General features: G+C 46.6%; 2 protein-coding genes across 18 annotated transcripts in view; one reads left to right on the plus strand and one right to left on the minus strand.

Moving 5' to 3' along the window:
* The window catches only part of ZNF667 (zinc finger protein 667), a 33,355-nt gene extending 29,366 nt beyond the window's left edge, over positions 1–3,989 (minus strand). For 3 of the 7 annotated variants that reach the window (XM_074024852.1, XM_005590466.5, XM_074024851.1), the window contains exon 1: positions 3,939–3,989. The gene's annotated coding sequence lies outside the window, so the exon portion shown is untranslated. Of the gene's footprint in view, positions 1–3,192; positions 3,296–3,742 lie in introns of those variants that run through there. The other 4 variants (XM_065534986.2, XM_005590464.5, XM_074024850.1 and 1 more) reach the window with 2 other exon arrangements.
* ZNF471 (zinc finger protein 471) overlaps positions 3,490–16,028 on the plus strand; it is a 31,005-nt gene continuing 18,466 nt past the window's right edge. For 2 of the 11 annotated variants that reach the window (XM_074024843.1, XM_074024846.1), the window contains exon 1: positions 4,054–4,089. Coding sequence is in view for 2 of the 11 variants with exons in the window: in XM_015441240.4 (XP_015296726.3) it covers positions 3,908–4,062 (155 nt within the window). In the remaining 9 variants the exon portion in view is untranslated. Of the gene's footprint in view, positions 4,090–12,327; positions 12,400–12,892; positions 15,952–16,028 lie in introns of those variants that run through there. The other 9 variants (XM_005590459.5, XM_065534983.2, XM_074024845.1 and 6 more) reach the window with 7 other exon arrangements.

Below are 16,028 nucleotides of genomic sequence, written 5' to 3' on the forward strand. Positions count from 1 at the left end.
TGATGATAGATGAGAAAGGGCTTTGAAAGGCACAAAGCTACGTCCTCCTGAGGTGAGGACGGCTGGAACATGCTTCAAAGAGCTACTGAACAGTGGTTGTGCCTCCCCTCTGAGGCAAATAACTGAGGGGCCTTCCCCTCCTGCCTTGGCACCCCTTTGAGCCTGGGGGGCTGTGCTGGGTATTGAATTGGGGGAGGGTCCTGATATACTGAAAACCAGCCATTAAATGCACTGCCACAGCCTCACTGCCTCCTTTGGGCCAGTCAGCTTTTGCTGTACCAGCTGTCAAATATTCAAAGATCACTCCTGGCCTGAACCTGCCAGTCCCAGAGGCCAGGAACGTATGTAGGCAATTTCACCAAAGACCGCAGCACAGCTGTTACAGGAAGAACACAGGCTATGCATATGCATGTCTAGCCTGCCATTTCCCCACTTTGTGTGGGAACAGATTAGGTTTCCTCACTTGCAGGATGAGGCTAGGAATATCCCTACTGCAGGAAAGTGCAGCTCTGAGGACTGTTTTTGATAAGATATCCAAGCAGAGGTCACTTGCATCCTCCCCCTGACTCCTCCAAATCAATTTATCTCATTCCCAGAGGCCCCAAAGGAGCCTGGGCTGCAGGCACTCAGAGCTGTAGCTCTCAACTCTGTGCGTACATTAGTCTCTTGGGAGCTTTCTAATAAATAGTGACAGCTGATGGCAGTTCACTATGCCAGACCAAGTAAATCAGAATCTCTGGGGATTGAGTCTGACCCGCCTATTTATTTTATTTTATTTTTTTAATAAAGCATTCCAAGGTGACAGTAACGTGAAGCCATCATTTAGAGTAACGTTTGAGTCTCAGAGCCTCAAGGACAGAGCTAGAGATCTGACCTGTTTCTGTTGAAGTCCAGACCTCAGTGAAGAGAAAAGTCTTTGGTAAGATCAAAGTCAAACTCTTAGATTCCCTAATCAAGGGATTCCAGAGGGTCACTGCTGGTGGCCATTCCTGGCTCTGGAGTTGACCAAGATGCCCATGGGAGACCTGGATGTTGACTCTGAAAAGAACACCTAACAACACCCGGTAATCCTTTTACCCTGCTTTCCTTTTCAAAATACAATCAGCACCTATTATAGACTTTATTTTTGTCTCTCCCACTAAATGCAAGCTCCAGCTAAGTAAAAACCTTGCCTGTTTTGTTGAGTGACTAGCACAGTGCCCAATCCGTGGTAGGCACTCACTGGCTAAACGAATGAATGCATCTCGGAGCTTACCGGGGCTGCAGGTCATGGACACCTTTCTTCTCATCTCAGAACACTATCCCTTTGATCTCTTCCCTCCCTGCCTTCCCCAGCTCCCTTACTCTTCTCCCTCTCATCGTGCTCTGGGTCTGTCCATGCTTTTGCATCACCGTCCTCTCAATCAGAGTGATTTTGCCCCTGCAGAGGACACTTGACAGTGTCTGGAGACATTTTTTTTTTTTCGCTTGTCACAATCTGAAGGGAGGTGCGGTGTGCTACTGGCCTGGTAAATAGAGCCCAGGGTTGCTGCACAACATCCTATAATACATAGAATAGCACCCCCTCCCATCTCCCAACAAAAAACTATCTGGCCCCAAATGTCACAGTGATAAGGCTGTGAAACACTGGTCTGGACAGAAACATTTCCAGATCCATGTGTTATATGAGAACATCCCTTAGTCCCTGTCACTTCAAAGTTCTGTTCTTGACCCCATGGGTTCCCCATGGGCTCCCTAGGGACATCTCCATCAGGAAGATCCTTTGTTCCTGATCCCACCTCCTCCACCCTACTGCTGCCCTCCCAGGACCCTGACTACACAATTCTGAACCTAAGCCCTGATCTAGACGTCCAAGTTATTTTACCTCTGAACCTGAAACCTTTACTCTAGGCCTCATCTTTTTGCTTTTCTACCTATGGATTTTATTCTCCAGGTGTGGGATGCCCGCGATTATGCTACTAATAAAACGATGACCATTTATGTGGCACTTCCTTGTGCCAAGTTCTACTTATGCTCACCATAAGCCTGAGGTTGGTTCTGTTATGACTACTGTTTTACAGGAGAAACCGAGGGGTGGTGGACTTAACTAAGCTCTCCCAGTCACAAAGCTAGCCAGTGGTGAAACCAGGAGTCAACACCAGACAGTGGGGCGCCACAGTCCATACTCTTGTTTCCAAGCTACGCTGGTAGGAAGGGGACACAACCATACGCAGCGTCAGTGGAGGGCTCTGTCCTCCACTCAAATGCACACATGCAGAAAACAGACGACACAGGTGGTTGGCGGGGACAGTGCACCACTGCTCAAATGGAGGTGGTCAGATGCCCTGGTATGTGGACAAAGATCGCCCAGTCCCAAGTTCAGAGATGCAAACTCCTCCAGCATTCACCACTATCTCTGCCTCTGTCTAGGGTCAAAGAAAAACGACCACCAGCACCAAAACCAACACCTAAACACGGTGATTAGTATGTGACAAGGTCTGTCACATGTCAGGGTGTTTCAGCTACGTCATCCCATTTAATCTTCCCAATAACACCCAGGCAGGTGCTATTAATATACTATTGTACCAAGGAGGAGTGTCATGCACAATTAAACAGTTCCACAGATTTCCAGGGCAGCCCATCACACCTTAGAGCTGCTCAGAATTCTCCCCCTGCGGGCCTCCATTTCCATGGTTACAGTGCAATATACACCAGAAGGGCACAGTCACACACTCACAACCGCAAAGCCACTGACGCTAAGTGGCAGACAGACGCCCAGACAAATCACACAGTAACCCAAGGCTACAATAAACGCCCACATCCGCTTGACACTGACACACACGCACACACTCCCGCAACACAAATCTTCACAGCCAGCGTCACACACCCACTCCCGGCTTCCCACTGGCTCCATTGTTTCCTTCGCGTGGGTCACGCAGCGATACACATCCGCAGTCCCGACATAGCTCCCTCACACACAGGCACACATGGCGCGCCTCACACGCGGGCGCACAAACCCCGAGAGCCACAGCAGCGAAAAGGCGCAAACCCCATGCAGTCGCGGGCCCAGAACCCACGCAGGCTCGAGCCCACGGCCCCCGCAAGCACCCGCGCAGACGCCCACGCGCGCCCGGGCAGTAAAGTCCACGCAGTGGCGGGCGCGCCGCCCACGCCCTCAAAGACACACGCGCACACTCTCGCCAGCCCCCTCACCTCGGTCTTCCCAGGCTCCGACCCCAGCGGCGACCACCGTGACAGCCGCGCGGGGACCCAGCGCCTGCGCAATCCCCTCCGGGACCCCGGGACCGCGCGCCGCACCCCCCTTCACACACGCACCACGCAGGCAGGCGCGTGGCCCCGCCCCCAAACAAGGCCACGCGGCGCGCGCTCACCCGCCTCTCGGGGAGGGAGCCACCAGCCCCGGCCTGAGGCCCCGCCCCCTCAACGCCACACGCTCAAGCGCGTTCGCACAATCGGTGCAGTCCTGGGGGCGGACGCTCCAGGCCCCGCGCCTGCGCACACTCCCGGGGCTGGCACGCGCACCGGGCTACTAGGGGACGGGCGCTCGGCCCTGCTTTTCATCCTCTCAGGAGATCACGTGTGGACACTGAGGCCCTTCCTCGAGCTCTTTAACTAAACGCAACCTCCCCAGTTCGCCGCCTTCCCGGCTCCCACACCCACACGTTCCCGTGTGAGGGCTTATTGCCCCCCACCCGCCACCATCCTTCGCCCCCACATTCACGAGGTTTGGAGCCGGCCTCACCCGCGCGTGCGCACTACGCAGTCACCCTGCAACTTCCAGAAGCCACCGGGGTGCAGCGAGGCTGTGGAAGGTCCCACCCACAACGTGAGGTGAAGAAAGCTTGGGCTGCGCTGGTTCTGCTCTGTCCGGGTCGGAGATGAACTGACCCGGGAGAGTAGCACAGGGATGTTTCTTTCCGCCGACGGTGAGGACTCACCTGCACGTTTTGCGAAGACGCCCACAGGCCTTTGCGTGGCGCCCGGACTACATTTCCCAAAGGCCCCTGCGCGGCCTGCGGCTCTTCCTTGCGGTGTTGCGGCTGCGCAGCCGGCGGGCTGGTGGTGAGACTGCGTCGGGGATGAGACGGGGTAGGTGAGGCGACCCGGGCTGGGAGAAGCAGCGAGGAGGGGCGGGCAGCGGAAGGTCCGGGAGTGTCCGCCATAAAGTCTTGTGTGGTGACCGTTGCGTAATTGTGAGTCTGTGAGAGAAGATGTGAAGTATGGCTTCGTCCCGGTCATCTGGGCGTGCGGGTCGCGGGTTTTGATCGCACTTTTGTGTAGGTGAGACCCACATTGTGTTACCCTGAACATGTGTGAGGACGAACCTTTGTGTTTCCTTAGACGTGTGTCTCCGAGCCGAATTTTGTGGTTTTGTACGTCGCGGGGGGGGGGGGGGCATTCATTTTGAATATGTGTGTATGTTCTGGATATCTGTTTAGCTTCTGCATCCACGTTTACGGAAGCGCAGAGTTGAGTAGGTGGCAACAGGTACTGTGTGACCCCACAAAGCCTGAACTGTTTACTATTGACTCTAGAGCCCAGTTTTTGCGGTGTGTACATCCCTGTGGGGAACCACTGATTTTGAATATGTATACTTGTGTATATTTACGTCTATTCTATGACTGCTTTTGCACAATGGTAGGGTTCAGTAGTTGCAGCAGAAATCTTGTGACCTAAAAGCCTAAAATACTGTCCTGCTAAGGTTTCTAGCACTAGCCAGTTTTTGTGATTGAGTGGTGTGTGTGTGTGTGTGTGTGTGTGTGTGAGAGAGAGAGAGAGAGAAACCAGTGTTTTATTTATTTATTTATTATTATTATTATTTTTTTTTGTGACGGAGTCTCGCTCTGTCGCCCATGCTGGAGTGCAGTGGCGCGATCTTGGCTCACCGCAACCTTTGCCTCCCGGGTTCACGCCATTCTCCTACCTCAGCCTCCCAAGTAGTTGGGACTACAGGCTCCCGCCACCACGCCCAGCCAATTTTTTTGCATTTTCAGTAGAGACAGGGTTTCATCATGTTGGCCAGGATGGTCTCGATCTCTTGACCTCGTGATCTGCCCGCCTCGGCCTCCCAAAGCGCTGGGATTACAAGCGTGAGCCACCATTCCTGTCCCCAAGTATCTGGAATCTTATTATGACAACGTGTTTGTGTTTGGAACATGAGGGAAAGGAGGAGAGCAGGGGAAGGGAGGATTTCTGAGCTGATCTTGGGAACTGCAGGACAGACTTGGCGTCTTACAACTCCTTTCTCCCTAACTTTGCCTTCCCAGGACAATTTCTCTTCAAAAAGAGGGATCAGGAGGAAAAAATGAGCAATCAGCTCACTGCAGCACTACTCCTGCCTCAGCCTCCCAATTAGCATGGGACTACACGTGGCTAATTTTTTGTAAAGACAAGTTCTCACTGTGTGGCCCAGGCTGATCTCAAACTCCTAGGCTCAAGCAATCCTCCCACCTTGGTCTTCCAAAGTGTTGGGATTACAGGCATGAGACATGGCACCTTGACAAAAATCACTTTTAAATTTTAAAGTCATGTCCCAAGTAAGTTGGCATTTCCTTCTCCTGTGATTTTCAGTCTTTTCCTTCAGCACCTTGCTGTCTCATAAAGACCTTGTTAGGGTCTTAGTCCTTATTTCTCCCTTTCTGGCAAATGAAAGACCAAAAGGGATGGCTAAAGTAGCCCAGTGCCCTCTGTCGACGTTCTTCTCCGCTTAACCATCATGTATGTATTCACTATAAGCATTGTGCCTACGATTCTGTGAATAACTGGTGGCTGAGAAATGTACCGTCTGTAGAGAAAAAGGGAGCTATCCTTGAGAAGCACGTAAGATGATGAGGGATTGATGCCTTGTTATGAGGTACCATGCCCCAGATAGCTCTAGCCTACTCTGAATATCTGTGAGCTCTGGCTTGCAGTATATTCTAGAAGATGATTTTGTTCTTAAAGGATGAGGTCTGGTCAATGGGGACAGGAAATTTGCTATGAGGAATTAAGATTCCATGGAGTAATGAGGTCCTATTTCAAGATGATACTGTGGCCACATCTGTGGAATGCTGGGGTCTTTTCCTATATACAGAGAACAAAAAAAGGCATATTGTTAGGCAGGATAGAATCAATTTGAGAAAAAAATAACCAGGAAAGTTTTAGGAAAAAAGTGGTATTTAGGAGGGTTGAAGCCATTACATGAAGAAAATATGCTCTTTTAAATAGAATATATCTACACTGTGGATAAAAAAAAAAAAAAAAACTTTCAGAAGAGTAAATGGTAAGAAGTACTGCCACCTTGACCCAATTCCCTCCCTAAGGCTAATTAACTTTTCATTGCGAGATCATTGTAAACTCACAGGAAGTTGCAAAAATAATACCTTTCACCTAGCTTTCCCCAGTGGTAACATTCTACATGACAGTAATATAATATCAAACCAAGAGATTGATATTGGTACAGTACACAGACCTTATTCAGATTTTACCACTTTGAATATGTACTCGTTCATTTTATTAGGGTTTTGCCATTATTATACTCATGATATTGAATCCCTTATCTAAGAATACGATGTGTGTTTCCATTCATTCAGGTCTTTTAACTCCATTGGTAGAGTTTTCAAAGTTTTCATAAAGGTCCTGTTGAGTATATTACCAGATATTTTCATCTCTATTATTGTAAATGGTGTCATTTTACTCTGCCTATTTTCTATGTATTTTGTATGGTGTATTAGTCTGTTCTTACATTGCTACAAAGAAATACCTGAGACTGGGGCATTTATAAAGAAAAGAGGTTTAATTGGCTCATAGTTTTACAGGCTGTATAGGAAGCATAGTGGCTTCTGCTTTTGGGGAGACCTCAGGAAATTTCCGATGGGGGGGAAGGCAGAGGGGGAGCAAGGAGTCTCACATGGCAGGAGCAGGAGCCAGAGAAAGGTGGGGGTAGGGGAGGTGCCACATGCTTTTAAACGACTAGATCCCACAAAAACAAACTCACTATCCTAAAGACAGTACCAAGGGGATGGCGCTAAACCATTCATGAGAAACCACCGCCATGATCCTGTCACCTTCCTCCAGGTCCCACCTCCAACATTGGCAACTACCATTCCACATGAGATTTGGTGAGGACACAGATAAACCATATCAGTGTACTATTTATTTTTTGGATCATATATCTTATTGTAAACATAACACAACTTATTTAACTCTTACTATCACGTAGGTTTTTTTGCCTTAAATCTGGCTATCATAACCAATGCTATCCTGATCCATTTTTCAGCTGATTTTGACCCTCATCTGTAATTATTTCCTTAGGATCCATTTCTATATATTTTTCTTTCCAATTACATTGGAGCATTTTAAACTTAGTTGATCTCCCACTATTTAAAAACTTAATACTATTTGGATGGAACACCAGCAGGGATTTATATATTGTAATTTGAGTTTAGGTCTAAGTAGCCTGTAACATTTGCCTACTGTACAATCTAAGTACTGTAGGAAATAATCACTTCAAATTCATATGCTTCAGTTCATGTCTTTTGCAGGGACATGGATGAAGCTGGAAACCATCATTGTCAGCAAACTGTCACAAGATCAGAAAACTAAACACCACATGTTCTCACTTATAAGTGGGAGTTGAACAGTGAGAACACGTAGACACAAGGAGGGGAACATCACACACCGGGGCTTGTGGGGGTGGGGGGCTAGGGGAGGGATAACATTAGGGGAAATACCTAATGTAGGTGGCGGGTTGATGGGTGCAGCAAACCACCATGGCACATGTATACTTGTGTAACAAAACCACATTCTGCACATGTAACCCAGAACTTAAAGTATAATAAAATAAATAAATTCATATGCTTTTAAAAACACACCTAACAAAAAATGATACACTTGAAAATGAACTTTTTTAGTTGTAATTGTACATTCTAACAAGATAAAGTTAGTTACATAAAGCTTTTTCCTTTTTTTGGCTGTAAAATATGACTCAAACTTGGTAACTTTTTTGCCCTATGATGTATAGGTTTGCTACAGCTGCTATAATAAAGTACCACAGACTGGTGGCTTAAATAGCAGAAATTTGTGGTCTCTTCATGTCATTTTCCCCCATGCATGCGTCTGTGTGCAAATTTCACCTTTAAAATTTTTCCTTTTAATTTTTACAATTTTCTTATTTTTAATTTTTGTGGATACATAGTAGGTATATATATTTAGAGGGTACATGAAATATTTTGAGAAGTTTCCCCTTTTTATAAGGATACCAGTTAGATTAGATTAGAGTCTACCCTAATGACCTCATTTTGATATAACTAATTATATCTGAAACAACCAAATAAGGTCACATTCTGAGGTGCAGTGTGTTAGGCTTTCAGCATAAGAATTTGTGGGGACACAGTTTATAACACATGAGAAAAGCTTTTCTAAATGTCTCCATTTTACATCTTAATATAGTGTTGCTAAAGCATAATCCTATTTTATGTAGCATCAAATGTTAAGCTTAGGTTTTTTGGTTTATTTTTGGCTAAGACAGGTTCCATGTGAGGAGAGGCATTTTAAAACGTACCCTGGATTTTTAAAAATCAGGTATGGTAAGGTGACAGACATGGAGACAACTGCCTTTGCATGAAGAGTTTATTACTTCCATTTCCCAGCAGAAGGGAGCATGCCACACCGTACAGAGCCACATGGGGATGTCTCAAGATTTGGTCAGGAGGCAGAATGAGTGCCTGGGCAGAAGGGAAAAAGCCTAGACCCAGAGCCTTTATCATGTTTTCTTTAGAAAAGGCAGAACCAGGCAGGGGCAACAATTTAGGATTGTCTAGTTTGAATAATGTCGCCAGGCTCTGGGCTACGGGGGTAGTCTCTAGTTGTCTGGTCCTCAGGTTGGTTTAGGGCAGGGGAAATAATGGTTGGTGTATGAGAGTTAGATGAAGATGGTAATTGGGGTTATGGGCTTTGGGTTGGTTGGTTGCATATAAAGGGTATATTTATGGGCAAGCTGTTTACTGCCTTTAAGAATTAGCTAGCTGTAGGAGGGGCTCTCCCCAGCCAACTACAGCTAGCTCCCCTACCCTAATATGTTGGAGCATAATAAAATATAGAAAATAAAAACATATCTCTAGAATAATCAGGCCCATAAATACAGAAAGTAGATTACTATCCGCTTTGTGTTAGAGGAATGGGAGGTGAGGAAGGGGATAGCTAAAGGTTATGGGGTTTCTTCTTGATGTGATAAAAATGTCTAAAATTGACCATGGCGATGGTTATATGTCTATGAATATACTAAAAGTTACTGATTTTTACATTTTATGTAGGTGAATTATATAGCTTATGACTATATTTCAATAGAACTCTCATTTTTTTAAAGATACAGTGGTGGAGTCAGAAGTCAAATTGAAGTAGATGACATTCTTCCTCCCTATTCAGGAATCAGTTGAATGATGAAGATCCTTAGTCTTATCTACTCCAAGAGAGATTTCAGCTGGGTCCCATCTGTTGCCATTTGGAATATTAAATAGTTTGCCAAGGATAGAAACTAAGTCTGTGCAAGAATGTATAGAGAGTCAGAATGGTCACGCTTCTATACCTCCTCCTCCCCACCCACTTCTTCCCCAAGTCATTCTTCGATTCCAAGGGCAAGGTGAGCTACCTGTGGAATGTAAGTATGGCCTATTTTTTTGTCTGTCCTGAATGCCAGCACTTTAGGAGAAGTGAAAAGTAGATTCAGTAACATGAGAATATTAGAAAACCTGGTTGTAGGCTACAGTGTCATATACTAGATAATCTCCTTGGTGTTACCCTAGAGAATACTCAGTCTTCATTAGTTAAATACATCTCTGCTGCACCCACTGTGAAATACTGGACGTTGAGTTGCCCATGTGGGAAGCAGCTGAATTATAATCACTTACAATTCAGAGGGAATATGGATTTGATGCTTACTTTTTTTTTCCTTTTTTTTGTGAAATTTTGGTCATGATGGCCCATGAACAAAAATGGGGTATACATAAGGTAAAAATTAGATAAAGAAAACATTATATATGTAATGTAATGATAATTTAATACATAGTATGATAATGGAAATATCCCTTACTTCCTTGGTGGGATGAATGAGGACAGAAGAATCAAAATAACCTCTTGTTACTGGTTGAATTTTGGCTGCCCCAAATTTTGCATGTTGAAGTCCTAACTCCCAGTATCTCAGAATGTGACTGTATTTGGAGATAGGATTTTTACAGAGTTAATTAAGTTAAAACGAGTTCGTTAGGGTGGGTCCTAATGCACTCTGACTAGTCTCCCCATGTCTCCATGGGTTTTCTCTGGGTACTCCAGATTCCTCCCACATCCCACAGATGTGCACAAGAAGTTAACTGGTAGGTCTAGGTTGTCCCAGTCTGAGTGAGTGTGGGTGTGTAGTAGGCTACACCATCTAGGTTTGTGTAAGTACACTCTATGATGTTTGCACAACAAGCTTCTTAGGAAATTGCCTAAGAACCCATTTCTCAGAATGGATCTCCATCCTTTAGCGATGTAGACTGTATTTTCATACTGTAAATAGTCCCCTTGTGGTAGATTTCAATCTATGAGTATGACATCACTGAATGTGGAGTTAGAAAGAAAGGTACAGTTCATGGCTCACAGTTCTTACAGCCCTTTTAATCTCCTAAATGACTACAGCAATAAAGTATCTTTTGTTAAAATATCTGGCCTTTTGTTCTTGGTTCCTGAAAAAGCTCCAGAACAGCTCCAGAGCCATAAATGTGAAAGACAGTATTTCAACCACACATGAGTTTATGTTAATGAGGTGATTTTTGGAAACTCACAAGATAATCCCAATATTTGGGGGGAGCAGTAGCTAGTTGCCAGAGGAACCAGCCATGTACTCAGAGGATTGGAACTCACAGCTCCACCCTCTACTTCCTGGAAAAGAGAGGCTGAAAATTGAGTTGATCGCCAGTGGCCAGTGATTTAATCAATCACATCTACATAATGAAACCTCCATAAAAACCAAAAAGACCTGAGTTCAAGCGGCTTCCAAGAAGGTAGACAAAAACACATCCTCATGCTGGGAGGGTGGTGCACCCCAGCTCCACGGGCACAGAAGCTCCTGCACTAGGGATTCTCTTGGACCTTGCCCTACATGTCTCTTCATCTGGCTATATATTTGTATCCTTTAAAATATCTTTTATAATAAACCAGTAAACATAAATGTTTCCCTGAGTTCTGTGAGCCGCTCTACCAAATTAATGGAACCCAAGGAGCCGGTTGTGGGAGCCCCAAGTTATAGCACATCTCTCTGAAACACAGGTACAACAATCTGGAGTTTGGAATTGGCATGGGAAGTGGGGGACAGTCTTGTGGGACTGAGCTGTCTAACCTGTAGGATCTGATGCTCTCCAGGTAGCGTCAGAATTGAATTGGAGTGGAGGTCACCTGGCTGGTGTCTGCTGCAGAAAGGTTGTTTTGAGATGTTAAGACATTATAAGAGACAATAGAAAAAATGTATACGATACAACCTTCTCTGTGTTATATTTCTCCATAGCCCTTTTTACTATTCATCCGACTATTTATCTAACTCATGAATTTGTGGCTTGTCTCTCTCCACCTCAAAGTAAATTATATAATAAGAGGGCAGGGATTTTTTTTTCTCTGCTGTATCCCCCTGAATTGCTTTACCTTATTTGTCTCACCTTCCCATACTAATTCTACAGTTTTCCTAGTAAGGGCTAGTCCCCTAAAACAGGGACCATTTCCATTCTTTTAAGGGGCGGAACGCGGTTCAATCCTAGCGGACTGGTTCCAAAAACTTCGTGTTATTCACTGCCTCTGAGCAGTGATATTCCCATTTTGCAGCTGAGAGAGGTATTTATTTGCTAGAGTCACAACACGGTAGGGGTTCCGAGTCGCTGTTCTTATACCAAAATAAGCTTAGCACAGAAAGATAATCACATTCCCACGGACAGGCACAGAAGGCCGCGCTCCGAATGACATCGCGATCATAGAGGCACAGACAGCGTCACAAAGCCGCACACATGCTCACACCGAAGGCTCAGCCATCGCGCGCTTCACTCCCAGTCCCCAGAAACCGGTAACTAGGGACTCTTTTGGTCTCTAGGCGAAAGGGTGGGTGGGGGAGAGCGCAATCTTTGCGCCTGCGCACACTCCGCTCTTACCCGCCGGAAGCCCTGGGCCACGCCCACCTGTCATAATCACGTACTGCGCAGGCACCACCCGCTCCATCTCTAAGGTCCCTCCCACTCCCACAGCAGCCCGAGGACAAGCCCCTCAACGCTAGGCCACGCCTGGTCTCCGCCCGTCACGTCCGACCCCTGAAGAGAGGCTGGCGCCTGCGCGATGGAGGTTCCGGCGTCGACTCAAGAAGTCCTTCGGATGAGAGCTTCTGGGTGCCAGACGAGGCCGGGGGTTTGTTTTGCGTGGTCTGGGAGTCCGAGCCCGAGGGCTGGGCCAGGAAGGGCAGGCGAGGCGGGCGGCTCAGACCCGGGTCGCGAAGGCCCAGCCGCGTCTTCTGTCCCCAAGACGACTACATTTCCCAGAGGCCAGCGCGGCGCGCGTACTCGAGTCTGCGGGGCGGAGGCCGCGGCTCGGGGCTGCTGGGCGTTCGGGGCGGCTTGGGGCGGCGGGACCACGGGAGTGAGCTGTGGGAGAGATGGGGGTGTGCCTGTGTGTAAAAGATCGGTCAGCGTGTGAGGCTTCGTGAGAGGGTGCGGTTTCTGTGTGTGTGTGTGTGTGTGTGTGTGAAGACCGAGAGTCCAGAGTGTGAGACCAGGGTGTGTTCGTGTGTGACAGAGCGAGACGGGTCAGTGCGAGAGACCAGTGAGTGTGAGAGAGATGGGGGTGTGCCTGCATTTGAAAGAGAGCGTGTGAAGCTCTGTGAGAAGATGCGGGATGTGTGGGTGTGTAAGTGTGTAACAGACCGGGTGTCCAGAGCGTGAGACCAGGATGTATTCGTGTGAGAGAGGGAGACGGGCTGGCGTCTGAGAGACCAGTGTGAGAGAGATGGGCGTGGGCCTGTGTGTGAAAGGCCGGTCGGTCGGTGTGTGAGGCTCAATGAGAGGCCAGTGTGTGTGTCAGAGAGAATCACCACGTATGCGAGACTAGACGGTGCGAGGCCAGAGTGTGAGACTGTGGTGTGTTAATGCGTGAAAGGGAGACCAGTGAGTGTGAGAGAGATGGGCGTGGGCCTGTGTGTGAAAGGCCGGTTGGTCAGTGTGTGAGGCTCAATGACAGGCCGGTGTGTGTGTGTTTGAGAGAGAAGAATCACCATGTATGCGAGACTAGACTGTGTGAGGCCAGAGTGTGAGACTGGTGTGTTAATGTGTGAAAGGGAGACCAGTGAGTGTGAGAAATGCGTGTTTTGGGTGAAAGACCCGTCAGTGTGTGAGGCTGTGGTTTATATGTGTCTGACAGACTGAGACCAGAGTGTGAGACCAGGGTGTGTTCGTGTGTGAGTCTCTTTCTCACAACCTGAGTGTTCTCTACACAGCATGACACCAGTGAGTGTGAGAGAGATGAACATGTGGCTGTGTGTGAAAGACCAGTCATGTGAGGCTCCTTGAGAGGCTGGCGTGTGTGAGAGAGAGAAAGACTAAACTGTGAGAGTCTGAAGAGTGAGACTACGGTATGTTGGTATTAGTTTGTGAGAGAGGGAGGCGATCAAAGTAGAGTGAGACTATGGTATGTTGGTATTAGTTTGTGAGAGAGAGGGAGGTGATCAAAGTATGGGACAAAGTTATGTTTCCTGGCATACAACTTCCAAGATCCTTGCAATCTCCAAAGTATTAAGTGTCTTTTTGCATGCTAATGATTGGTGGGCCGGCAGCCTGTAGGTAGATCATGGTAAGGGCTGGTCATCAGAACAACCTAGGCAGGATTAGAGGGTTGGGATTATCAGTACCATCCTCAATCTCCAGGGAGAGGAAAGGAAGCCACAGGTTAAATGGATCATCAGTGGTCAGTGATTTAACCAGCCATGCCTAAGTAATGAAGCTTTCGTAAAAACCCAGAGGGACTGAGTTCATCAAACTTCCAGATAGCTGAACGCTGGAGTCTCCTGTAGGATGAGCCCCTTCCTACATAACCTTTTCCTATGCATTTCTTCACCTGTATCTTTTGTAATAATTCTTTATGATTATAAACGTGTTTCCCTAGGTTCTGTGAGCTGCCCTAGCAAATTAATTGAATGCAAGGAGGGGGTCATAGGAACCCCAATTTTATAGCCAATCAGAAGCACACATAAAACAACCTGGGGCTTGCAATTGGCATTGGAAGTAGGGAGCAATTTTGTAGGACTGAGCCCTCAATGTATGGGATCTTATGCTATCTCCAGGTAAATAGTGTCAGAATTGGGTTGCCCTAGAGGTCACCCACCTGGTATTCATTGAAGAATTTATTGCTTGCCTGGTGTGTGTGTGTGTGTGTGTGTGTGTGTGAAGACCCCACACATCTGGTCTTAGAACTGTTTTGTGTTGTGAGAGTAGAGTAAGAGAAACAGTTTGTTTCTCCTCTTTGTCAGCTGAGTGTGTTATCAGGGACTGGACTGTGAGAATCCAGAGTGTGAGCCAGGGTATATCAATGTGTGAGAGAAATAGATGTGCCAGTGTGAAAGATTAACAAGTATGAGGCTCCCTGGAGTCTGAGAAAGATCATGTGTGTGTCTGAGTAAAAGCAAGAGACTAGACTGAGAGTTCAGTGATTGGGAGAGAATAGGGTATGTTGGTGTGAGTGTGTGAGAGACCAATGGGTATGTGAGAGACTAGAGTATGTCTCTGTCTGGCCTGGTAGGTAGGGAGATGGTGTATCACAGTATGAAAAAGATTGGAGTGACAGCGACCAGTATGTATTTTGTGTGCATGAGATAAAGCAGTTGGAATGTGAGAGATCAGAGTGTGTTTGTGTATCTGTGTGAGATACTGGTGTATTTGAGTAATTGAGGCCTCTTTGAAAGATACCATTGCATGTGTATGTATGAGAGAACATCATGTTTGTATGTGTGAAAGAGGGAGAGAAAGACTAGTGATGTGGTTGGGTAAGAAAGAAACTATGTGAACCATGGTGTGTTATCCAAAAGGCTTTACAAATATAACCTCTCTGAGGTTGTGAAGCATGAATGTGTGAGACAGAGATAGGGGACAGTGAGCTGTGTGTGTGAGAGAAGTAAGATTAGGGGTATGTGTGAAGGTGTTGGTGAGTCACTGTGTGTGCTTATATTCATGTCCTTAGACAATGGAAATGTGACTGTATATGTGCTTGTTTTGGGGTGCTTGTGATTGTGTCCTCTGTGTGACCAGGAAACTTGTTAGTGTTTGTATGTCACCCTGTATACCTGTAATTGTCTCCCTGTATGACTGCTGTGTGTGGGGAGACTACTTGGAAGATGGATAGTATTGGATTGTTTATGAGTGTGGCTGTTTGGAATTGTGTGTTGCCGGGATAGGAAACATGGAATAGAATTCCTGTCCACAGTCCAGGAGTTTCAGTAAGAAGCAAAAGCTGGGGTGACTGAAACTCCTAACTGAAGCAGGAGACACCCTCAGTTCTGTGTGACAGGAGGGTAATCAAGGGGCTGGGACAGAGGTGAGAGTGAAAGTGGCAGAATTGAGTGCTAAAGGTTCCATCGTTTCAGGGTGAGGAAAGTGAAACATTGCCAGGGAGCAGGGCAGGGGTGCAGTGGTGGGGGTTGAGTGAAGGAGGAGAATAACCCTGGCCCCTAGTGGCATTTGGGAGTCAGATTTTCCTTTTTCTTTTGTTTTTTCCCAAAAACCCCATCCATCTGGCCCAAAAAGGAGCCAGATTTTCAAAGAGTAGACTTTCAAAGCATGAAGCAGAGACCCAAGAAGAGAATGACTCCACCTTTACCTGTAAAAATAGAGGAAATGACTATTTGGTAGGATTATTTCAAAAATAAAGCGAGATAATCTAATCTATGCAGAGTACCTAATACATCTGAATGGGAAGGTAAGTCTTTGAAAAAGATTAAATTTAGGACCTCAAGCATGAAAAAAAAAAAAAAAAACCAGTTATGAGTTACAGCC

Source organism: Macaca fascicularis, chromosome 19, assembly GCF_037993035.2.
Source record: "Macaca fascicularis isolate 582-1 chromosome 19, T2T-MFA8v1.1".
NCBI lineage: Eukaryota > Metazoa > Chordata > Mammalia > Primates > Cercopithecidae > Macaca > Macaca fascicularis.